Source organism: Podarcis raffonei, chromosome 14, assembly GCF_027172205.1.
Source record: "Podarcis raffonei isolate rPodRaf1 chromosome 14, rPodRaf1.pri, whole genome shotgun sequence".
NCBI lineage: Eukaryota > Metazoa > Chordata > Lepidosauria > Squamata > Lacertidae > Podarcis > Podarcis raffonei.
In genome coordinates, this window is record NC_070615.1 from 37,180,007 (window position 1) to 37,204,984 (window position 24,978).

At 45.5% G+C, this 24,978-nt stretch overlaps 1 protein-coding gene across 7 annotated transcripts; it reads left to right on the forward strand.

Moving 5' to 3' along the window:
• The first annotated feature begins 1,228 nt into the window (after positions 1–1,228).
• TELO2 (telomere maintenance 2) lies at positions 1,229–24,849 on the forward strand. Of its 7 annotated transcripts, none has more exons than XM_053364713.1 (21): positions 1,229–1,344; positions 2,450–2,796; positions 5,048–5,325; positions 6,881–6,949; positions 8,764–8,911; positions 9,702–9,804; positions 10,357–10,425; positions 11,924–12,065; positions 12,552–12,688; positions 13,455–13,543; positions 14,140–14,247; positions 14,361–14,449; positions 15,418–15,509; positions 16,161–16,277; positions 16,590–16,661; positions 16,955–17,125; positions 18,355–18,446; positions 19,422–19,521; positions 20,765–20,829; positions 21,842–21,957; positions 24,218–24,849. In XM_053364713.1, exons 2-21 carry the CDS (start codon positions 2,465–2,467, stop codon positions 24,313–24,315), a joined length of 2,487 nt encoding a protein of 828 aa, XP_053220688.1. In that variant the 5' UTR covers positions 1,229–1,344; positions 2,450–2,464; the 3' UTR covers positions 24,316–24,849. The 7 variants fall into 7 exon arrangements, with proteins under 7 accessions (XP_053220688.1, XP_053220689.1, XP_053220690.1 ...); XM_053364710.1 differs by lacking the exon at positions 1,229–1,344 and adding an exon at positions 1,410–1,534; XM_053364711.1 differs by lacking the exon at positions 1,229–1,344 and adding an exon at positions 1,563–1,721.
• The last annotated feature ends 129 nt before the right edge of the window (positions 24,850–24,978 follow it).

The window sequence follows — 24,978 nt, forward strand, 5'->3', positions numbered from 1 at the left end:
GTTTCTCAGCCCAATTTTCAATGAGACATCCAAATACACCATGTCTCCACCTGCTCAGAACAGGTGAGTGTGTGGGACAAAAAGTGTATAGGACGAAGACAGGATTTTAATGTTTCGATACTCATTTACTATTGCTGTATGTTGCCTTGAGGTTTGGTGAGGGAGATGGTATAGAAATGTTTTTAAAAGTAACAAAATATTACTACATTTTTAACCTGCCCTGAGTTCATAAGGTGGCTTCAGCGAAAGGGCAGATCATCAGCAAGAGAAAGTCCTTAGCTGTAGACAGTTTTATTGCCTGTGCTTTCCAAGTATTTCCACATCTCTTCTTTCCTAGGTGATCATAGAATTGTAGATTTGGAAAGGGACCACGAGGGTCATCTAGTCCAAAATATGCAGGAATATTTTGCCCAATGTGGGGCTTGAACCCATGACCCTGATATTAAGAGACTCCTGCTCTACAGAATGAGCTACTCTCTGGCTTAGAAGCAGCCATTCCAGAAGCACAACCTGTCATCATGGGAGCCTCTGTTTTCCCCTGAAACAAAATAAGATTGCCAGAGGGGTTCATTTTCTGCCTTATAGGCCATGATTAAGGGGGAGTGGGCTACACCACTGCAAGATGTAAAAAGGGTTCTGCAGGAGCTTGGTGACTTCAAAGATGAGCTAAATGTTCCATTCTGATTAATTACTTTTTTAAAAATAATAAAAATGCAACTGGCAAGGCCACTTTAGAAGAGCCAGATGAGGGGCTGGTGCTCAAGACAGTCAGCAAGTCTTGGGACAGATTTCAGGGTTGGGGTAGTGGTTAAGAGTATTAGATTAGGTAGGATCCCAGGGAGCAAGATTCACTTTCCTGTTCAGCTGCAAAGCTCTCTGGGTATTATTGGCCAACTCAATAACCTACCTCACAGGATTGGTGTGAGAATAAAAACGGGGAGGGGGATGAACATACATGCCAACCTCCAAAATCCTTGGATAAAGAATGGAGTATGAATACAATAAATAAATAAAATTCAGCCCAACAGTGAAACCAGATTCGGGATGTAACACCTCCCAGAGTCTTAAAAACAGGCCCTCTTCCATGCTCTGGGACTATAGAAACTTTATCGTTACTGTCTCTTTAAGAAGAAGGGCGGAAGAGAAAGGGGGCGGACCGGGAGAGCGCGAGAGCTGCGAAGGGTTGTAAGAAATATCAGCAGATTCGACAGGCTCTGCTCGAGGCGGCCGCACATAAGACAGGAGCGTCGAATCGGCTGCTGCTCTTTAGACCAACGTTTTGCCCGGAGTGTTGAGGACGGACCGTAGAGAAAAGGCAGCGCAACACACAGAGATAAACTTACGGTAAAAAGCGACGCCACTGGCGGTTCCGCCGCAATTAGGCACCATAGAGAGCGCGAAGCAAAAGCTAGAATGACACGCACACACACACGAACTTCCGGTTGAGGTTCACCGGCTTGATTGGGTTTCCGGTCCACATGCCTGGAGTGTGTCTTGGGGGTCGCTGTTAGCCGTGGCATCATTTCTGCCCTTGGTGAGGCCTCGCCGGGGGGGGGGGGCGAGGCGAGAAGGTGGGAACTTCTAAAGGCGGGAAGCGAGGGGCTGAGGCGTTTCTCCCTCACGCCGGGCGGTCCTGTTCTACACATCAGCGTGGGGATTAAGCCCCATTGAACTCAGTGAGCCCTACTTCCGAGTAGACGTGTCTTGGGTTCCGCGTTACGGTAATTTCCAGAGCAACAGCCGTGTTAGTCTTTTGCAGCAGCAAAAAGCAAAAGCAAAACCCAGCGAAGAAATCTTGTGGCTCCTTAAATACTTAACGCGTTTACAGTATTTTGGCTTAAGCTTTTTGTGGTCGGCAGCCCATTTCGTGAGGGGCTTTCTGAGGTTGTGCTATAATAAATTTGTTATGTCTTTAAGGTGCCATGAGACTCATTGCTGCGGTGCTAAACCAATGCGTGTCTACTCAAAACTGAGTTCACTGGGGCTTATTCCTAGGTAAGCAGATAGAGAATTGCAGGCTTAGTCTGAAGTTTCCCTTAGGCCCACACAATACCTACACAGGTGGGAGCATCCTGAAGTTTTGTACTTGCATGTTTATTTAGGTTTTTAAAATCTCCGCTCCCACAAGGAGGTCAGGATGTTGGTGGTTCTTATTACTTACTATATTTTCCACCAAGTAACTCAAGGGTACCAAGTCAGACCATTTGTCCATCTGGCTCACTATTCTCTACTGATGGGCAGCAACTGTCCACTGTTTCAGACTTTGAGTCTGTCCCAGCCCTACCTGGAGATTCTGGGGATCGAATCTGGGACCTTCCACATACAGTGCAGAAGTTGTACCCCTGAGCCATGACCCTTTCCACTCCTTCTGTTCAGGGGATAGTAATTAGCAGCTCTACTTTCTCCAACCTTGGTGGTATTACTTATCGACTTCCTTGTTGTTTTCCAGAAGTGACCAGGATAAATGGATTCTGACTTGCTTCAAGTTCGCCATATAGTACAAGAAGCAATTGGCACCCTATCTGTTTCCAGAGATGGAGCCCAGATCTGTGAGACTTTGCGGACAATTAAGAGCTACCTTGGTGGAACTGAAAATCCACCCTCCATGAAAGAGAAAGATGAATTTACTCGCAATCATTTTACTACCTTTCTGCAGTGTCTTATCAGTAACCTGAGTCTTGATTGGCTGGAGCAGTTCCAATCAGATGAAGATAAGGAGTTATGGGATTGCTTTTTCTTGGAAGGACCAGCAGACCAAACTTTTATGGTTCTTTTGGACACCATCATTTCTACAGCGTAAGCATGGCTACTGTGCTGTGATCTTTAATTCTAAAACTATTTTGTTTTTAGGATGCTCTCAATTTAGAGGCCTGAATCCAAAGAGCCCAGTGCTAAAAGCACTTTCGCACATATAGGGAGACTGCTGATTTTTATTTCTGACAGCTGTCTCGCACTATATCAGATGCCACTAACATTTCATAGCAGCTTTTTGGAGTAATGTTTGAGCTGCAGTGGGAAGGAGGATTCCAAAAAGTCAAAATGCATATGCAAAGGAGTGTGTGTGTGTTTTTTAAATCCCACTTGTAGGCTCAGTTCAGGTGTGATTCGAATATGCATTATTTGGTGCTGTGTGAGTTGGCATGGAATAAGCTATGTGCTCATGCACTGTGTCTTCTCCCTCCTAGTTTGAGTCTGTTTGCCCATCTTAGGTTTCAAGGCAATTACAAACTGTAGTTTCTGAGTTTGGATGTAAGGGCAAACTACCGTATTTTTCGCCCCATAGGACGCACCGCCCTATAGGACGCACCTAGTTTTTTGGGGGGAGGGGAATAAAGAAAAAAAAAAATTTCCTCCCCAGGCAGGGGGCTGGCGCGGGGGAAGCCCGAGCTTCCCCCAGCCCCCAGAACAGCCTGCTATCCGCAAGCCTAGGGAGCCGCGCAGGTCTCCCCAGGCTTGCGGAGAGCTGCGCGAAGCCCGGGCGCGCTCTTCAGCGCGCCCGAGGCTTTGGAATGCAGGCAGCTCTGCGCAACCCTTGGGAGCCCGGCGCAGCTTCACGTCCAGCTCCTGAGGGTTGCGCGGAGCTGCGGGAAGGCCGGGAGCGCAGGCAGCTCTGCGCAACCCTCCGGAGCCCGGTGCAGCTCCCGAGGGTTGAGCAGAGCTTCCTGAAGCCTGGAGAGCAAGAGGGGTCGGTGCGCACCGATCCCTCTCGCTCTCCAGGCTTCAGCGAAAGCCTGTATTCGCCCCATAGGACGCACACACATTTCCCCTTCATTTTTGGAGGGGAAAAGTGCGTCCTATAGGGCGAAAAATACGGTAGTTTGCCACAAGCCATAGATGGAAGGCAATGCCAAGGGGCTGAGGGTGTGCCTAATCATTCAGCCATGGTTTGGCATAACATCTGAACTGAGTCATTGGCTGCATTCAGACATAACTCTATAGCCTGGTTTTGCATGATGACAATGAACATGGCTAAATCTTTGTCTCATGTGCCCTCCTTTTCATGAGAAGTGTTCATGAGAAGATCGAAAGCTTCTCCTTTCCCTTTAAAACTAATCACAGATCCCTGTATATTCTAACTTAATAACTGAGGTTACTTAAAACAAACAAGACTCAAAACAATGTTTTTTAACTAGCTGCTGTTAGTGCAAACCATAGTTCACGTGTTTAGAAATAACAGGTGATTGTGATTCATTCCAAAAAACAAAAGCAAAGGCTTTTGATCTTCTCATTCATGCCAAGAAGTAGAGAAAAGGAGAAAGTGCATGATCCCAAGACTCATTTTCCTAATAATGAACTGTAGTTTAGTGTTATTTCTGAACCTGATAATTGTTTCAATATACAGTACTGCATGGACAGAACCCAAATATGCTTTTATTTTACCTCTCACTTTGCAAAAGTTGCTATCATGATTGATCATAGTTTTATACCACGAATACAATTTCTACACCACAAAAAGTTAAAAATTCCCCTTTAGAAAACAATGTAGACTTGACTATTTTGCCTAATTCACACATTCTTAGGTGCATTATTTTGGGCTTCACAGAATTTTGAATCCCTTAGTAAGGGATATCATCCTGAGGTTCAAAGAAAGGAGATGTGTGGTTGCAGGAGTTATACAAGAGTTATGGGGTGAGTGTGTGGAAATAATTGTGGTGTGGATATGTTTGGAGGAAGACTGAACTGCCATTGGTCAAGGATGCTACAATTCTTTCTTGTAGTTGTGTTCGATGTCCTTTAAAATTCCTTCCAGTTCTAAAGGTGGTAGCTAACAGAAATTGATGTTCCTTAGTTGATTTCAATGGGTGTGCTTTGAGTAAGACTAATGTTGGATACACCCAAAATTCTGTGATTCTAAAACAGCTTGATGGACATCTGTGAGTCCTCAATAAGCATTGCTTATACATTTTCAAGTCTTTGCCCACAACCAGGAATCATAGAAAAGTGTTGTATAAAAAACAACCACCAGAATTGCAGGTGATGATGTTATCTGTTGAATTGCTTTTTCCTTATCAATTGAAAAAAGGCAGAAAAATACCTTTCCATGCAGGCCCAGTTTCCGTCTGAATAAAGTCGTCGATGTGCTGGAGCAGTTCCTGCAGAGAGCTGGACTGTCTGCTCTGATGTGGGAAGTCTGCAAACAACAAACGCAAGCTGGCCCCTCAGTGCTACAGGAGGCCATCCTCAATAAGGTGGCCTGTCTCCCGGATCACCTAGGCAACAAGCTCCAGGGAGAAAACCGGCCTGTCTTCTTCCCCCAAAACTACTTCCCGCTGCTTGGTGTGGAGATGGTCCAGGTGCTGGAGAGGATCTCTGATTCACTGCGAGGTGAGATTTCACAGGATCATCATCTGCTGCTGCTGCTGCTGCACTGACAGGCCATGGCTAAGAATAACATTTAAAACCAGTTCTGAAATTAGGGGAGGGCAGAGGGAAGGGAAGAGGACCCTTAATGAAATCTGCAAGACTTGCCCCTGCTTCCTCCCACGTTTAGCCAAACGACAGGCTTCCCCACAACCTTTGGGAAACAATAGCTAAGGAGGTGTCAGAAAATATAAAGGGGCCAGACTTTGCCTCTTGTCTTCCAAATAAAGCAGTTAACACAGGTGAAACTGGATGGCTGGTCTCAACCAAACCAAGCAATGCATAGCTGAAGACCAAATTGCTGTCCTCTGCCAGGTACATAGTTACAGAAACGGGAAGGATCCTAGCTAATGACCGTTGAGTAGAGGTAGAGGACCAAATCATGTCCTCCCTTAGTCTTTTAAAATGGAAGCAAAGGGAACCCAACACAAAAGTTAGGGTGGAGGAAGCCTCTCCCCATTTGACTGCCTGTAATTTGAGCACTAGACAAAACAATAACTTTGAACCTACATTGGTATTGTAGGAGTATTCAAATACTTTTGAGGTTTTTGTTTTTTTAAGAATTGTTTGTTGTGGATAATTTTTTGTCTAGATACTGCTTGATGAAGAGCTCTGTGAAGACCAAACTTACAAACTGAACTTGGTCCAATAAACTATATTTGTATTTCTTGATGCCAACACAGTGATCACAGCTATCAAACTACATTGTTACTTAAAATAATAATCGGACACCTGTATATCTTTAGGTGCATGTGAATAATTAAAGGCAGAAGGTTGTGTGTGTGTGTGTGTGTATGCGTGCGTGTGCAGTCCAACCAAAATAAAGCACATTTAAATCCCATTGTTGTCAGTGTGAGTCTTAGGCCTAGAGAATTCAAAAAATCTTTTGCAGGTATACAGTAGTTTATTGATTTATATTGTGCCAGTGATGCAGATGGTGCTTTGCATCTATCTCAGGGTACACTGACCAGCCATGGCTCTCTGGAGTTTTTGATGGGGAACGTTCCCCGCACCCCTGGAGGGGGTGGGCCTTAGTGGTTTGCTGTGTAATCAGCTGGATCTGTGGTCGTTCGTGATCTTACAGAAATGGATTAGTTTTCCTAGCCTTGAAAGGCTGTTTTGTGCAGAGCTGGCTTCTCTCAAACCTCAAAACGAGGCTTTCATTGAGTAGTGAGTTTTATTCTTCTGAAAGGACTTTGTCATCCTCACTTGCATGGACCCACTTTCATTCTTCATGTTTAGCTCACTAACAATTTGTTCTGGGTATAAGCTTTATCTGAAGAAGTGTGCATGCACACGACAGCTTATACCCAGAACAAACTTAGTTGGTCTCTAAGGTGCTACTGGACAATTTTTTGATTTTTTAATACATAGCTCCAGGTTATTGACTTCCCCTGAGGACTTCCACTTCTATGCCAGTGCTCTGTCCATCTTCATGGAAGCTTTGCAGCTGGAGCTTCAGTCTCAGTTCTGTGATCTGACAGATCCATCGACTAATGTGGCTTTTCTTGTATTCCAGGTGGCTTGGATTGCTCAATCTCCTTTGTGTCCCAGGTGCTAGGGAAGGTATGCATGCATGGAAGACAAAGTGAGTGCTCTTTAAAGCTTTCAGTAAGCCATAACTTCCTTTCAACATGCCTGCTTTCAAAGTTGCTTTCTCTCTGCTCTGTCACTCTAACTGCAGCGACTGATTATCACTTGATGTAATGATGCTTCAAAGAACTCCTATGTAGGCTGGTTAGAGTTTTGCAGCGGGTAGTGTGGTTCATGTGGGACGCGGGTGGTGCTGTGGGTAAAACCTCAGTGCCTAGGACTTGCTGATCGCAAAGTCGGCGGTTCAAATCCCCGCGGCGGGGTGAGCTCCCGTCGTTCGGTCCCAGCTCCTGCCCACCTAGCAGTTCGAAAGCACCCCCAAGTGCAAGTAGATAAATAGGTACCGCTTTATAGCGGGAAGGTAAACGACGTTTCCGTGTGCGGCGCTGGTGCTGGCTCGCCAGCTGCTGCTTCGTCACGCTGGCCACGTGACCCGGAAGTGTCTTCGGACGGCGCCGGCTCCCGGCCTCTTGAGCAAGATGAGCGCGCAACCCTAGAGTCGGACACGACTGGCCCGTACGGGCAGGGGTACCTTTACCTAGTGTGGTTCATATGAACATTTGAAGCAGCTTTATGCTGAGTCAGACCATTGGTCGATCTAGCTCTGCCTAGCAATCTGTCAGCAGCACTCCAAGGTCTCAGGCAGATTTTTCTCCCGCAGTCCTGTTACCTGAACTGGGGATTGATCTTGGGACCTTATGAGTACAGAGCATGTTCCCTACAACTGCTTTATGCACAAAGTCCCCAAGCTTGGCATATCACAGGAGCTCATTTCACAAAAAAACAGTCACACTCGTTCTGAAGATTTACGTGTATGTGCCTAATGAAGTGTAAGAAATTACACCATATCGTAAAAGGTATTTAGCCTCTCAAGTTACAACTCTGTGAAGATTATTGTCTTATGAGGAGGCTGGAGTCTCTGGAACCTGGAAATTTAAGCAACTTGATAATAGTGTTAGTTAATAATAACAACAAATGATGATTTTGGGCCACTGAGGAGAGAATTCCAAGGGTTAATCCACGGAGAGCTTTTAGCTTTTCCAGATAACTTGATTTTCTGTTCCTGCTGACTTGCCCTCTTTTTCCCTGCTCCCCCACCCCATGGCTTGTGAAAAGTCATTGGGTGCTCTTGCACATTACAATAAACCACGTGAGGAAGAGACAGGAAAAACAGCTGGAATACATAATCAAGTTACCTGGTAAAGCTAAACCATGGTTTATTGTGGCGTGCATGAGCTGCAGTGAACCTTGGGTTCATGTGATTCCTTCCCCCAGACTGGAGGTTAGCCACCTCTGCTATGATGAATTCTTAGAAACTGTCTAACTTATAAATGACCCGGACAGCCAGGCAGGTGGCCTGGAAGAGGAACTGGATGCTGGATAAACAGGGAGCATTGGTTTGATAACCAATTTTTCTTTCGTATTCTATGTCTCTCTTTAAATGACTTGATCTCAACAGACATGTTGAACACTTAAGACTGAGCACTGCTTAAGAAAAGGCAGCTGTTATCCCTTTTTCAGCCACTAGGAGGCAGACTTTTAAAGAACAATGCAATGGAAGGAATATATAATGCCATGGTTTACAGTGGCGACAAACAATCTTATATGATGTGCGAAGGGCATTCTTATAAAAATGTTTTTAAAAGCTCTCCTTCTCGAAGAACAGCAGGAAAGATCCCCCTCTTCCCACCACCCAAATTATCTTAACTACTGGCCAAAATAAATAAATAAATAAGGAAGTAAAAAGGATGTTTGTTCTTCCCTTTCTGATTTCAAAGCAACTCCTTTTCTTCTTCTTTTGGGATGCAGAAGAAATCCTGAACGTGTTGGTGTCCCACCTGACGGATCGTACCCAGTCTGACTGCATCTGGCAGAGGATATGCTGGCGACTGGTGGAGAGTGTGCCGGATCGCTGGGTGGAACCTGTGGTCTGTGGCTTTGTTCAGGCAGCAGCAGGGTAAGTAGCCAAACCTCTGCGTGGAACGATGGGCGCATGCCATGCCTCCTTGTATCCTTGCAGCAGTTGAAAATGGTTCCCCCTGCAATACAAATTAGATTTCCTTTCAGCCTGCTTAGCTGTTGAAGTTTGAAAAGGAGGAAGGCTTATTTATTTCATTTATTTATTTATTTGTATGCCTCCTCATAAAACATAGCCCTTTGGGCAACTTACAATAAATGACTCTTTAAAACAAGCTGAATATAAGACCGTTAAAATATAAACTGAAATAACTACAAGAAAAACACAGGTCATAGCATCTCCAAGATGTAAAACATAGACTTAAAAACTGGAGAGAACCTGGCAATATAAGTTGTTTAGGTGGCCTGGGTAACGAGAGAGGTCTCTACCTGGCACTGAAAAGTCCACAGGGATGACACCAGGCAAGGCTTCCTGGGAAGGGAGTTCCATTACTAGGTGCCAGTACCAAAAAGGCCTTCTCTCTGGTGGTTGTCCATCTCTCTTTATTCAGTGGGAGCATCCAATACAGCAGCTGAAAAGAATCTTAAAAGTTTGGTTAGGCAGAGGCTGGTCTTTCAGACATATTAGATTTGAGCAGAGAGACATCTCTCTTGCTTTTATCTGCCCTTATAGGAGGGGAATTTGAATATTGCATATCTTGCTTTGCCAATACATTCCAGACTTCTATTTGTGAATCGTCTAATGTTGTGATCCAGTTGTGATTTTAAAACAGCACTGATTTAGAAAAAAGACACTCATGGTTGAAATGTTGCTTTGTCTGTATTGCTAGACCTGCCGTGCTGTCACGATTGTTGGGGAATTTGGTTGTCAAAAGCAAGAAGGCTCAATTTGTGATGACCCAGAAGATGCTGCTGCTTCAGTATAGCTATCCGGTGAGAGTCCTTGGATGTCATTAATCAGGAGGCAAGCATGTTTGTTGGGATGGCATTATATGCTGTGTCTAAGATGGGTGACCTGTGTTTTTACAAGTTGTGATGTTGCGGTGCTTGTGCTCTTGGACTTGCAAGTACAAGTTTCAGGGTGCCCCTTCTGAGGCAGGTTTGGGGAAACATAGGCCAGCAGCATCAGGAGGACATCACATTGGCTAACCCTGGTTTAAGGAAATAACCCTGCCATCCTGCTTTCTGACCGTAAACCTGTAAATTGCATTTACTGTTTTTCTTTTATAATATCAACACAATGCATATCGTAATGGTATACTGAGCATATTTGTAAATTTTACAATTACAACAAATTAGTCCACCTTGAACATTCATGGTCAAGTTCCTATTCCCATATAATGATCTGAATAGTAGGTCACCCGGTTTGGTTTATAGTTCATAGCTTACCAGAAGATATTGAGAGAGTTTGTTCCTTTCTCAAAGGATCTGCTGTGATTTCCATTGTTTGTCATGCATATGAGCTCTGTGGTTTCATTAATACAGACTATGGTGCTCCAGAACCTCCTTGGTTATCTAGCCCTGGACAACATGCGGCGTCTCTTACTGATCAAGGTAAGCAGGGCGACGGTTAGCAAAATGTATTTCTATATATGTGTGAGAGAGATAACATGCAACTTGGTAGAGATCATAGGAGCACCTTCCCAGCCCTGTTATGTGTAATGTAATAAAAACACATCAGAACTAACTTAGAATGAAAGAAGAGTGACCCCAGAGCCACTGATCTTGCCAGCCTGTGTCTCACTCCTTTTCAGTGTGCTAACAAACGAAAGGTTTAAAAGTGAGATAAATGGGTGGTCATTTCAGAGTGGCCTTTCTCTTGTCAGTGGATGAGATCTTTTCATAAGGTTGGCTCTCCCACTTGACACAAGATGCTGAATATCCTGTGCGAGAGAGGATTTTCTAGTTCTGGGGAATATTAGATGTTGATGGAGCACCACTGCACTGAAACCAAGTTGGGTTCTCCATCCTCGCCTCTTCTGGTTTAGCTTGCTAGGGTGGGAAGAGGAGGTGATAATCACTAACCGACTGAAAAAGTTGGTGGGATTGCAGATGCAGCCATGTGTTCCTTCCAGCAGATTGATGAGAATGTTGTGTTCTGGCTGCTCCATCTGGAGGGCAGGGGGGTTGTAGCTGGGACTGTTGCAAAGAAAGACACACACACAGCCCTTTCTCCCAAGACATCCTGAGCCCAAGCAGCAAGCTCTGCACACACTGGCGGTACTGTCTCCCTGGAGCCCAACCCTTGAGAGGAGGCCTCAGATGGCAATTCAGCCCAGATATGCAGGGCAAATATGAGGGACGCGGGTGGCGCTGTGGGTAAAACCTCAGCGCCTAGGACTTGCTGATCGTATGGTCGGCGGTTCGAATCCCCGCAGCGGGGTGAGCTCCCGTCGTTCGGTCCCAGCTCCTGCCCACCTAGCAGTTCGAAAGCACACTTAAGTGCAAGTAGATAAATAGGTACCGCTTTATAGCGGGAAGGTAAACGGCGTTTCCGTGTACTGCGCTGGTGCCAGCTCACCAGAGCAGCTTCGTCACGCTGGCCACGTGACCCGGAAGTGTCTCCGGACAGCGCTGGCCCCCGGCCTCTTAAGTGAGATGGGCGCACAACCCTAGAGTCGGACACGACTGGCCCGTACTGGCAGGGGTACCTTTACCTTTATGCAGGGCAAAGCTTTCTTAGTAAAGCACAGGGCAGATGATCCCGAGACATTGACTAAGTGCCTTGACTAAGAGGTTCTGTACATCTTACTCCTCCTTGACCCTGCTGGTAATTGGGGAGCTTTTACACCCCGAAATTTTGCTTCTGGATAAAAAGGGGATGACAAGAGATCTTAACCAAGCTTTTAAGAGGCATAGGTCTGGCTCCAGCAGAAGACTCCCTCATACAAAGTGGAATTGGGTTCATTGGCACTTACTGTGAAGATGCCTCCTCTGGTGGACGAAGGGAGTCGGTCACTGCTGGGTTATTATGCTAAGAGGCCCAAAAGGAGGCTTGTGGGGACAGGGGCAGAATGACATGTTGAACCCGACATTCAGGCTTCTAACACAGGTTTTGAAAGAGCTGCTGGAGACCTGGGGAAGCAGCACTGCCGTGAAGCACTCCCCAGTGGAGCAGCAGCTGTACATCAGCAAGGCCATTCTGATCTGCCTCTCTCATCTGAAAGAAGCAGAAATACTGAACGACAGACAAGGTAAGGGAGAGAGAAAAGGACCAAGCTGGCATCTTGGGCCTCTGGGCCTCAAAATCTTCATGGTGGAATCTGGGTGACTTCCTGGGAGATGCTCACAGGGTGGCCACGGCAATTGGTTGTATAAGGTACCAGTCTTACTCAGAGTATACTTATTGAAATGAATAAGCCTAAGATTGCCCTGTTCATTCTCTTCAGTGGGACTATTCTGCACAGGACCACCATTGGATAGAACCTATTATCTTGGTGTGAATGTCATAAAACTGCAGTTTATTGAGATGTGGTGAGATCAGTAGGATGTCTTGCCAATAGAGATCAGCTGAGAAGTGGCCCAGCATAGGGTGGGATAGTCCACCTGCAGCAGCCTTCCCTAACCTTGAGACCTCCGGATGTTTTTTGGTCTACAACTCTCATCAGACCAAATGTGTCCAAGCTGGCTATTGTGCTTTTTGCTGAATTTGCCTGGTCACCTTCTGCTTGTCCTTCCAGAGCTACTCACAGTCATGATGGAAGGGATGAAGTGTCACCTGGACAGCAACTTGCCAAAGATCCGCCATATAGGGATGGTTGTGGCCGAGTGCGTCAGTGCCAGGATAATGTCTGAAGGACCTGCTCTGAAATTTCAGGTGAGCCAGCCAAGTGAACTTTCTGCAGTGTTCGGTTGTGGCAGGGAAAAAAATCCTTTAAATATGCTAGTGGAATATACCTTTGGTATTGTGTCCCAGCTTCTGCCATTTAAAATTGTTGTGTGTATATGTTTGTGTGTGTGACAGAGAGAATGGTTCTGTTTAAATATAATGGGAAATCAGCATTTCCCACCATGTGAACAAGTCTGTAGGAGCCTTTGCCTCTCAGGAGGGGAGCGCAAACTTTTGCTTCTGCTTTTAGAAAGGCAACATCTCTTTGTTAGGTCCAAACTTGGGGGACTGGTTTGCAAGACTGTGGCTTCAGATTCTGGCTTTTTTTCTGAAACCACAGTTGAAACAAACCATGGTCTTTCAAATCTGGTTGTAATGGGCAACTGTGGATTGTTTCAAAAATGGAAGCAAAACCTTATGTCTCCTTGTGGCTGTACAAGAGGCCGGGAGGGAAAGTATGCAAGTGTGAGGCTTGTTCATTCATTTAGCAGGAAAGTGTGGTTTCCTGTTATGTCTGAATCCAACCAACATTTAGTCGAGTCTGGCCTTGCTTTTAAGCCGGCACCTGTCTCTTGTTACAAACCTTGCGGGTCAACCTGTTTCAACCAGTTTCTGAGGTGAAACAACAAGCGCCATCCCAAGAATGGACTTAGTAAATCAAATTACATCTGCCACTTGCCTTTATGCAAGAGCCAACCTGTGTATTAGTCCCCTTATTCTATCTTAATGTTTTGCTTTAATCTCAATGTGTTAGTATGAAGAAGATGATGAGATCAGAGATTTAAAGACCTTGCTGATTCAGAGGCCAGAGCAGATTCCTGACAGTGATTCCCAGAGCATTGGGTAAGTTACCTTTAGACTCCTTCAGCTTCAACTTGCACTGGCTGCTTTCTGTCATTGTTTTATCTGCTGGAGATTTTGGCCTACTTAACACATTAAGCTAAACCATGCTCAAAACTAATCTGCGTTAATTTGTATGGTGCTAAAATACACTTTGTTGAATAAGCCAGGATTATAAACTGGTTTGATCTAACCTTGTTTCAACAAAGCATGGTTTAAGCTAACCACAGTTTGTCCCTTTCAAATGTAATCATAAACTGTGTTTGATTTAAAATAGGAAGCAGGTGTTCCCAGACCTCTCACCATGGCTTGCCAGAGGAGGGCGGTGGGTGGGGGAAGGAAAGATCACATGAGCCGAGAAGCTCACTAAAACATGATGTGGCATTCTGTGCAAATGGGATCTTTTAGTCTACATAACAGTTTTCTTATTTCTTTGTGGAGTTTCAGGACATAACGTCTGACGTTTTTAGAACCCAGGCTAATTTGCAGCATGTTTACATAATAGTTATGTTTTCACCTGCTGTTGCAACTCTTTCCTATTATCAGCATAAGCAAGACTTTTCCCTCAGTTGGTAGGCACTTTTTTTTTGCTGCTGCAGGAACAGCAGACCAGCCATGACACCAGGCACTATTCCGAAACCCAGTGTGAAACAACAGCCAGGTGCTTCTGAAGGATTGGACCAGGGGGATGACTCTGAGCTTGATAGGTATGTGGGGAAATGTTGTTGCCAAGCAAGAAGATAGACAATGTGGGATCGTCACACTGTGTGCATGAATTGAAGCTCATTTGAGGAAGAATTTAAATTTGTTTCTTTTTCAGCGATGATGACCTCGTTCCGTATGACATGTCAGAGGACAAAGAACTGAAGAAGACCAAGGCTCCCACCTACATCCGAGACTGTATTGAAGGTAAGTGATAAGACTGTATGAAGTCCATAGCATTGTTCACATGACACACTAAACCATAGTTAGCATGACAAGAGCAAGTAAGAATGAGCCGCAGTGAGCCATGGGCCTTCAGACTTCCCCTTTCCCTCCTCTCATTTGACCAGGAGAAACAATTTGGAAGTGTTTGTTTCCACTTTTGCTTAACTGCATTATCCAGACCAGCAAACTGTGACTGACACGAACTGGATAGTTTCAATCAAGCAAACTTCAAACCATAGTTACTGAAGCTGGCTTGTTTAAACTAACCATAGTTAAAACTGACCACTGTTTCTGGTCTGTACAGCATAGCAAGCTGTGGTTAATCAAATACAGAAGCAAAAGCTTGGGAACTCCTTGGAGGAAGAGAGGAAATGTGCCATGCGGCTTTATCATGGTTGTTCAAGTTGTGCAAGCCTATGGTTTAGTGTGACATGTGAACTAGCTTTCTGGGATGTTTTGTTTGTTTCTATCCCACCTTTCATCCAAGAAACTGAGGACATGCTCTCAGCATGTGTTGTGTTTCCTGGTTGAAGTAAACACATTTATTGCCTGTGAAACATCCTGTGGCTTTTCTGTTGGGCTGACACATTCTATGCCTTATTCAGGGCCTCCTGCACTTCTTTACTATCTTCTGCCTCCCAGACTAGGGCAAGTCAACATGGTGCCTAACTGATGGGGCTGGATTCCAATTCCCATCATCCCCTAACCATTGCTCATGGGGTGATGGGTGTTGGAGTCAAGCAAATTTTAGAAGGCACCTCATTGGCTACTTTTGTCCCAGACCTATCTATGAAAGACTGCCACAATTATTTGCAAACCCAAATCTTTTAGTTTAAAGCATATGATTGCATGACCTTTCTGCGTAACATATATTCCTGGTACAGCATTAACTTGACTGGACAACTGGGAAGTCAAATGCAAGCTTCCTTCTCATCTTTTCTTTATCTCAGTCCTTACTGGTCCCGAAGATCCGGACAAGTATGAAGCCACAATGAGCACCCTGGAGACTTTGATCCGAAGGAACGTGGCAGCTGCACGAGAAGTAAATGCAAATTCCTCTTGGTTTGATCTTGATTCGGCTTTAGAAATAACCAATGAGAACTTGTTGGGGCTCAGGGGCTTGCCCTTGACGAGTGAGAAATACAGGAGGGTGGTCCCCTTTGCTATTCGAAGGCAATGACAGTTCTCTGTAGTTATGGTGGCGGCAGTTGACTTCTTTGCTGTCCAAGGCAAAATAGCCTATTTGGGGTGTGAGGGGGGGGGAGGCGCAGTTAGGACTTTAGATCATACACCCCCAAACTCGGCCCTCCAGATGTTTTGGGACTACAACTCCCATCATCATCCCTAGCTAACAGAACCAGTGGTCAGGGGCGATGGGAATTGTAGTCCCAAAACATCTGAAGGGCCAAGTTTGGGGGTGTATGCTTTAGATGATTTCCAGTTGCTCTGCACATACGTTGAAGCTCATTGGCAGCTTAATCAGTCCAGGCAACCTTGGTGATCTCTTGAACACCCAACTTAGGGTGTCATGGTGGCAGCAAGAGAGGGGGACTGTCATCTGTTCCCTGCAAACTTTTTATTACACCCGATGAGACCAGCTGACTCTCAACTTGACCTGCCTGAAACATCAAGCCTCTTGAACGGCTGAGACTTCAAAACACACACACATACACTCTTTGGTATTTTTGTGCAGGTGAGCGTGGAACTGGCAAAGGTCCTGCTGCATCTAGACGAGAAGAGCTACATAGAAGGCTTTGTGGGGCTTCGTCAAGGCGCTCTGGTGGCCATCGCTGTCACAGACCCAACACCAGTGAGTCCTTGTGCTGTCTTTGGTTCTGACTGCAGGGGCTGAGGATCTGCAGCTGGCCTTTCTTAGCCAGGCTCGGAGAGGGCCATTTGAGAAGTCAGCTAAGGGGCTGGTAAGACGAGGAGATTGGTAAGGTTGCACTAGGTGGACAGGGAAAGCATCTTGCTAGGAAGGAGCAGGAAAGCCATGGGCAGAAGCACTGGAACAGCAGCGGTCTATTCCTCTGCCCCTAGCTTGCCAGATTGATGGGGCAACTTGAAAGACTTAAGGAGCCACAGAACACCTCTAAACTCAGCTTTGTTTTCTGTTGCCTAGGTGGCCAAGTTTCTGACCTCTGAGTTCTACTCCCTGAACTATAGTCTCCGCCAGCGTATGGACATCCTGGATGTAAGTGGCCCTTTTCCAGCATATTATAAGCAAGCCTTGCAAGAGATAGTGTTGCATTGCAGCTAAGAGACTGAGTTACCTGTCGGAAGCTCCCCAGTTCATCCCTCACCTCTGCCATGAAGTTGTGTATATGTGAAGTTCTGACTCCCGCATCCCTTATTTTGCTGTTGTAAATGGTTTCTTGTAGTTTGAACGATGCTCTGTGTTTTATATTTGCTATCCTCATGAAGTGAGTGGAATGCACTGCACCTCCAGGCTAGAAGCGCCTGACAACTTCTTGTCTATTCACTCAGGTGCTGGCCAGAGCAGCCCAGGAACTCTCTCAGCCCTTTTCTCCTAAAGCAAAGCAGCTTCCTAGTCTGAAACAGCCCAGCATCCAGATCCTGTCTAGCAACAGCTCTTCTCCAGACTGGCAAAAAGTTGTGGATGAAAGGATCCGAAGCAAGACCAGAAGGTTTGCAAAGGTGAAGCCAGGAAATGCAAAACTGCCTTGAGCTGCAGCAGGGGCACATCAGTGCAGACAGATGAGCTGGTCTTGTGTTCAAGGGCTTAAGGGTCTCCCTTCCATTCAAGAAATATGCTTTTCTGTTTAGTTCAGGCTTCCCAAACTTCTGATAATGGGAGGGGCCATACATTGACCTACCCCATGTGGAGAGGAATTCTCTCTTTGTTCTGAAGGCCTTCATAGAAACTTCCTTTCTTAAGCCCAGGAGAGACAACAGCCCATGTTATTAGGGTCTTGTTTGGTCGGCTCTCCTCAGCTTTCAACCCCCACCCTCCATGTCTATAAATTATAGATCTGTACTTGATCTCTCATGATAGGACTACATTGGTGGAAGCACCTTGAGAGCTCTATCCCTGATCTGGTCAAAGTAACAATTAACAATTATATTAACTCAGGTGACCTGTGGCTCCTTCTGAACCACTACTCCAGCATGGAGATTGTTTGCCTTAAAGAGCCAGTCAACACAGCAATGAAACGCTTAGCATAATTTTTATTTCAAAGGCACACCTTGTTCCAGGAAAAGAAAAGCTATAGCATATTCTTATTTTCATCCTGGGATGGGCCTCCTGCCTCTGATGGTCACCTCAAGGGAGGACAACCTTTCAGTCCTATTTCCCATTTTTTATTGCCTCCATATTTCCCTCCCACGGATCTGTGCCATAGAAGGTGATGCAGTACAATCACATTCCACGATTGGGTCCTGCCCTCCACCACCAAACATCACCACCACCCCTGACATCACTTGATTTTGAGTTAAGCTGATACCACCTGAAATTCAGAAATAGATATACTTTCCCGGTCTGTGGCTGAACTTGGTCATAAGATGTTGCATTGCTAACCACAATGGTGGTTAAGCATTTCAAAGGAAACTTCCCTTTTCTTACCTACGGGCAAATGGCAACACATTTCATGTTTCAGACACCAGTGCCGTTTAAAACTGATGCTAAGCTGATTAACTATGTTTCCAAGTAATCAAAGCATGACCGTGGATCTGGATTGGCATGTCTGAAATTCATAGAATCATAGAATTGAAAGGGACCCTGAGAGTCCTAAAAGGAAAGCATATTGGTCTGTTTAAGGGAGAGTGGAACAAAACATTGCATCCATGAAGCCTCTTCTGGGGTCTTCGTCAAGTCTCACTTGCTAGTGACGGTTCTCCTGCCTGACCTTTCACTTTGTTTGGAACAGGGCCAGTCCCAAGCAAAGCCACCATCTGCCCCCAACAGATTTGGTCCAGTTGCTGGTCATTTCTTTTTCCCGCTTCTTCGGAACTTCGACAGGTGAGGCCATTTGCATTTTCATGTCCCTAGGGCTGTGTTGTGTTATCAGAGGCATGCATGGAATACATTTTGAATATCTCCTGCAACAGCACCCATTAAATTCATGGCTGAAATTTATCTCATTGCAGAAAAAGTAAGCTAGCAATCAACCAGGTGTGTGATTCAGGTTTGGTAGGTGCTGGGCTGTGTGTCTGTATTCCATGTTAATAAATGCACCAGGCATTTATATTTAAACAAACAAGTAGTTTAATTTAAACAGAGTACAGGACTTTTTCTGTCTTTTTATTTTGCCACTCCCAACAGCTCCAAGAGCCAGAACAGTCCAAACTCTTTAAAAAGACTAAACTGTGGTTCACCTTTTCATTTGCAGGAGTGCTGCAGCAAAAATGTCCAAAGGGTGCCTTTGCACCCAGGTCCTTGGCTCCTTTTGGAATTGCTGCATGTCTGTTCTTGCTCAGCTTCTGAAAAAGAAGGCTCTCTCTTGGCTCCTGGAATTTGGTTCTCTTTAGCAATAGCAGAGGGTGCCTGATGGAGAACAACTGTTCTCAGCTTTTTGTAAACAGCAATTATGATAGGAGCTGGGAGCTGCAGTTTAAGACTAAGGCTTGCTGCTTCTCCTCCTTCTCTTTCATCTTCATAATAATTATTATTATTAATAATAATAATATTTTTTAAACAAATAGAACAAATTGCTGTCCCAGGAAAACATGTATATCAGGTGTCAGAAGTGTGTCTTCACACAAAGGAAACCAATGAAGGTTCTATATATACACCTGTGGGGGGGAGAATTCCCCAACCTAGGAGCTGCCACAGATAACGCCCTCTCCCACCTGGGCCAACTCCCTTCCCAAAACTTTTGAGGGCAGTGGAGCTACCAAGAGGCTCCCTTTGCTGATCTTAAAACCTAAGGGGGGTTGTAGGGAAGGATACCATCTTTCAGAGCCAGTTAGAACATTCTCCCTCTCTGCTTTCCAGGCCACTGACCACCTTTGACCTTTTGGGAGATGATCACCTGGTTTTGGCCCGGCTGACACACACCCTGGCAATTCTGATGTACTTCGCTGTCAACACTGTGGTGAGGATACTAGATAGGCCCTTCCAAAGTACCTGAGAAGTACACAGTTGCCTGTGTTTGGCTTTTGGCATGCTGTGGCATCCCATCTTTTGCCAAAGTGAGCCAGTGAACATTTGCTTTGGCAGACAGGATGTGAGGGGGTGAAGCACATGGTGTATGCAGGGAGTTTTTGAAACTGTGTGGTCTATTCTGGCTCTGAATTAGTAGAGACCCTTTGGTTTCAAGGCAGAAGAAGCTGCTCACTTTTCCATGCTTCACTCTGTAATTACCACTGGCTCTGGGAGTTTGCTTCCCTCTGTCCCTCTAAAATCAGGGTGGGAAAGTTGTGGCCTTCCAGATGTTGCTGGACTGTAGCTTCCATCTTCCCCGACCACTAGCCATGCTTGCTGGGGCTGGGAGCATCTGGAGGGCCACAGGGTCCCTGCCCCAACTCCAAAAGCCAGGTGCTGTCAGGATTCTGCCTAAGCTGCTTGGTTTCAGAACTGCAGCAAGAGCCAGCAGACCTAGCGAATGCTGGTGGATGGAATGTCCACTCTCGACACAGCTCTCAGTCACTGTTGCCTTCCCACTCTTCAAGCACTAACATACCCAGTGGCCTCCCAAGACTGAGTCCTTTATCTTTGATTGGGTCACTTGTAATTTAAAAAAATAAATAAATCCAGATTCCTTGGCCTTGCAAGCAACTCCAACAATGTGTTCAATAGGGAGATATAAATACGTATCCCACAAAATAAAATAAAAAAAACAATTTGACAGTTTATTTAAATTTCAAATGTGATGCTCAGTTTTTAAAATGGATGTCAATATTTCTTAAATCAGTGCATGCCGAGTTTCCCCCACTAGGCTCCACCTGCAGGATGTGGCGATTCCCCTGCCTCCGCCCCCAGGTACAAAGCAGTAGTGCCTTCGGTTGTGGATGAGCCACTGTTTCCATTCCTGGTCTCTTAATGTTTGAATCCAGGGCAGACTTTCTGAGGGAGAGCGGAGGAGGCTGCTGATCTCAAGCAATAGCCAGCAGTACCGTTGAAATAAAATTGGCTTTTCAGTACAATTCTATTCCTGCCTACAAAGGAGCAAGTCCCATTGCGTTTGGTGGGGCTTACTCCAAGGAAAGTGACTATGGGATTGCAGCCTTTGCTTACTGTATCTTTACCATTTGGATTTTCTGCCTCAGAAAGCAAAATATCCGAGGCTATCCATGCAATGCATCTTCCATGGATCCTGATTTGTGTGTCTCCTCCAGGTAGCATCTGCGATGGGGAAGGCACTGCTAGAGTTTGTCTGGACCCTGCGCTTCCATGCAGACACGTGAGTTCTTGTGAGCATTGTGGTGGCAGTGGTGGGGTCCCTCTGCACCCAAAGCCAGGGAACCCAATCAAGTGGGGGAAGGAGTTTGTTCTCTTCGTCCCATTCTTGCCCTTTGGGCCCCCCAGTAGTACCAAGATGCCAGAGCCAGGTGGGGAAGAGAAACAGCTACAAAAAGGGAAAGTCAGGTTGAGTAAAACTGAGGCTAAGAGAGCATTTCAAGTCACACTGCCCTCCTCAAGTTCTTGAACGAGTCAGCCATTTTCATAAGCAACACTTTCCAATGTGTGAATGTGCTGCAATCTCAGGCATGAATATGTCATTATTATTATTATTATTATTAATTTATTAGTATCTCCCCTATTTATTTAAACAAATTTAAATAAATTATTTGTTGGTTGCTTTTTCTTGCGCAAGGCAACTCCTAAGTGATCTACAACCAGACAAACACATGAACAAATCGTGTATAAACGTAGTCGTACTATGGACAAACTTAACAATATTTTGAATTCAGTTTTATAAACAAATGTATTAGGATAAGTGTAGGTTAACTACACTGATGATCTTGTAATGTTTGTAAGTTCTGGGTTTTTTTAATATTTTGTATGGGTGTTAGTTCTTTTTCCCCTTTTTCTTCCTCCACTTTTATGTCTTGTTTTGCCCTGTGCACTCTCTCTCCCTCTCTCTCTCCACACACACAAAAAGAATAAAATTAAAAAACCCATGTAGATACATTAAAACCAAGGAGGGGGGAGGGACATCCCACCCATACTCTAGGAAAGCAGCTTTCTTGGTGTTGTTCTTTACGCTCCAAAGAGCAACTAGAAGCTGTGAGTGGGACAGAAATCTCCTGAGTTCAGCTCTGGGTAACTCTAGGTGCAATTCAGTTTGGTGACTCCAGCAGAAAAATGAAGCTAGCAAAGCAGAAGGCGGTGTCAAGGCCACCAGTTATCAGTTGGGTAGGGATGAGATTCCTTCCTGCTGGCTTTCACAAGGGCACTCCTTTTCCCTGCAGATATGTGCGCCAAGGGCTTTTGTCATCTGTCTCTTCCACACTCCTGAGTGTCCCTGCTGAGTGCCTTCTGGAGGACATGACGGAGGAGCTTTTAGAGACCCAAGCCTGGCTGGCAGGTGAGAAGTCACTGTGAGAGCAGGCCATTGGCAGCGGTTGTGTTGAGGGCAAACCTTCTCTCACTATCTGATATTGGCGAGAGGCAGAGAAGCTACATCCCAGGCTGGAATTTCTCTGTCCTTGTTCCCAGTGTGCCAGTTTGGTCATGTGAATGGGTCTATCATCCTGAGGGGTGTATGGAAGTGGGGAATTCCACTGGGCCATTTTTCTCAGTGCTCACCCCCCCCCCCAAGCAAAGGAGGATACAACCAGTCTCCAGTCAGGAGAGGGCAGTTGAGCGTCTCCTGCGTGCCCAGAAATGCACGAGGATTGATGCAGCCTGACTCAGATTTCATTGCTGAAGGGGCGAGTTGCCAGGAATCAAGTGCCACATGTCCTAGATAAGCTCAGAAGCCTTCCCATTTCTGCCCTGGGTTGCTTTCCCTCACCATTTGGATCCTGAGAGTGAGCTTCCCACGGGAGCTGGAGAGGATGTGACACCAACACAGCTAGTCTTTGATCCCTGGACTGGCTGCTAGAAATCTGTGCCCTTAAAAGGGAAAAGGGCTGCCATGGAGCCTAAAGATTCCCTCTTTTCCCATGCCATGGTATGTGTGGAGGAATAGGCTTTTGCTGTCCTCGAGCGTAGCCTGCTGAGCAATGAGTTGAGGCTAGCCTGAAAGGAAACGGGGTGCGTGGTCTTGGACTGATAACGCTCAGGAGGGCAACTGGACAGGTGGAGAAGAGTCTTCCTGGGCTGGTGCTAAAATCCCATATCCTCCTTCGCAGATGGAAAGTATTGTGCAATGTGACTAGGGTAGGATTTGCATATGCAGTCAAGGTGTGGAGGGGCAAAGTCATCACATATTTAAACATCTCTCCAACCATGATGACTAGAAACTTGGGCCTTGTGGGTAACATGTTGCCTGGCTCATGAAGCGCTATAGGCATATGGAAAGGGAAGGCAAGAGCTAGTGGTTTAGAAAATTGTGATAGCACAGAGGTTTTGACTTTTATTTCTTCTACTGGGCTAGCCATCTGCTTCCACGGTGCACACTCTCTCGTTAAATGAGCCTTTGTTACATTGGGGCAACTGCTGATGTTAATCATTTTGGACCGCAGGCTGCCCTCAGAACTGTGTTCCATTCTGTCATTTTATAAATAGAGGGGGGCTATCTGAGTCATGTACCCAGACTGACCTAGTGCTGGGCTTCAAGCGCTTAGCTTGTGCGCACAGGATTTCCTCCCACAGACTCGCCACTCGTTCAGGCTCCCCTCTGCTCTGACATCCTGATTTCCACTTTGCAAGACTGTTAGAAATATAGAGCTGCCAGCCACTCCCTCCCTCCCCCTGGTACAGTGCCTATTTGCTGCCTAGCAAGCAAAAATTCAGTAGCTGAAATTTATTCTGTCCTGGCATCTGTGTGTCGGGGGGAGGGAATGATTTGCCTGCTGCATTTCTCAATTCTTAATATGTCTGCAGCTGTTTAAGGTACAAAAGCCTAGCCAGAACAAGACCGGCAAGCCGAGTTGATGTGCCGTATAGCACAGTGCTCAAGACAAGGAATGATGCAAGTGCCACATCAGATGCTAACTTTTCTGTATGGTATGAGGACTGTTTGTGCTTCACAGTACAAAGAAGTGCATACCTCGTTTCATAAAGTTGCCAGTTGATAAAAATGCATCTGTACAAAGTGGCTTATTGTTGCTGCATTGTGCAGTTGGAAGCATACCTCTGAGTATGAGGGCAGAAATTTATTTCACGCACAGATAGGTGCATGCCTGAAATGGCTTTATGGAAGTCACCACTTTACATAAAGTTTTATGCAAAATGTGGATTTGTAAACTTGAGCTGGGTTTGTGTGGGAGTCAGGCTTTAAATTCGTCCTTTAAAACTAGTTTAGAGGTAAAGAATCTGAAATACTGAGCCAAAAAAAGAGCACATTCCAGTGTTCCCTCAGTTACTCAGTGTTAAAACTCCTCCAATCTTTACTTGGTCCTGTGGTTAAAGAAAACAGACAGCTGCTGCAACTTTATCTTGCCAGCACCTAGTGCTGAGATGTTTTGGTTACACGGGGTAACTGTGTAAAAAAGAAATGTTGCTAAATAAAGTTTGGTCTAAAATCAAACAAGCTGGATATTTGGAGAGCTGGGGTGGGGATAACTTCCTTTTATTGTTCCTTTACTGAAGCACACTTGACAGTTCAACTAATGCTTTACAGGGATTTCCTCGAGCCATTCTTTCCTCTCCTCTTGTCTGTCTTTTCCTATTTTCTGCAGATGTTGCAGAGAAGGACCCAGATGGTGACTGCAGAAGTTTGGCACTGCAGAATCTGCTACTGATGGAAAACCTGAAGAAAAAAACTCTTGAAACGTGAAGGAGGGCTTGATGATGGAGGTGCCCTTTGCCTGCCCTCTGTCCAGCTGGTGGCTCAGAATCTGCCCTGTCTTTGCTTGGAGGACAGGAATGGAAGGAGGACACTGAGCTGTAAGCCATAGATAGGTAGCTTAACACCTGGGCTTGGTAGCAGAGGGTAGTTGAGTATGCATTTGTTGTTGGTCTGTTGGTAGAGAGGTGTGCTGGTACTGCTGCTTTTCTGCAAACACACACTTGTGTGTGCATAGGCTGACACTGTAGCCAGGACAGGAGCAGAGAGACTATTTACTCAGTGTTCTTGAACCAGGTTAATATGAGTATGTTGCAAAGGAAAGGATCTACGCCAGCTCCTAGAACCTGTGTGTTGTTCATCTCATCTGAGCTCTGGATAGAGCATGGGCTCTTTTTGACTTTGGGTCCTTACTGGGTATCATGCATTAACTTCTGTTTGACTTTTGTGCATGACTACAGTAGCCAATGGTAACACAGCAGGACTCTATTGACTGATCAGGTCTGATAAAATGGCTCGAAAGTGCTGTTAACTCAGTCTAAGATGTTCACTAAACAGAGGTCATGTGGCTCATCTGCCAGGAGCAGATGAAGTCATTTCTCCTAGCACTATTTCACACACACTGCAAAAAACGCACTCTCAACTTGCACTAAA

Bases quoted from the DNA above. Each gene is read 5' to 3' on its own strand.
- TELO2 (XM_053364713.1), top strand. From the start codon at position 2,465: ATGGATTCTGACTTGCTTCAAGTTCGCCATATAGTACAAGAAGCAATT. The intron at 12,066-12,551 runs GTAAGGGAGAGA...TTGTCCTTCCAG, and splicing joins AATACTGAACGACAGACAAG to AGCTACTCACAGTCATGATG. The intron at 21,958-24,217 runs GTGAGAAGTCAC...TATTTTCTGCAG, and splicing joins GACCCAAGCCTGGCTGGCAG to ATGTTGCAGAGAAGGACCCA.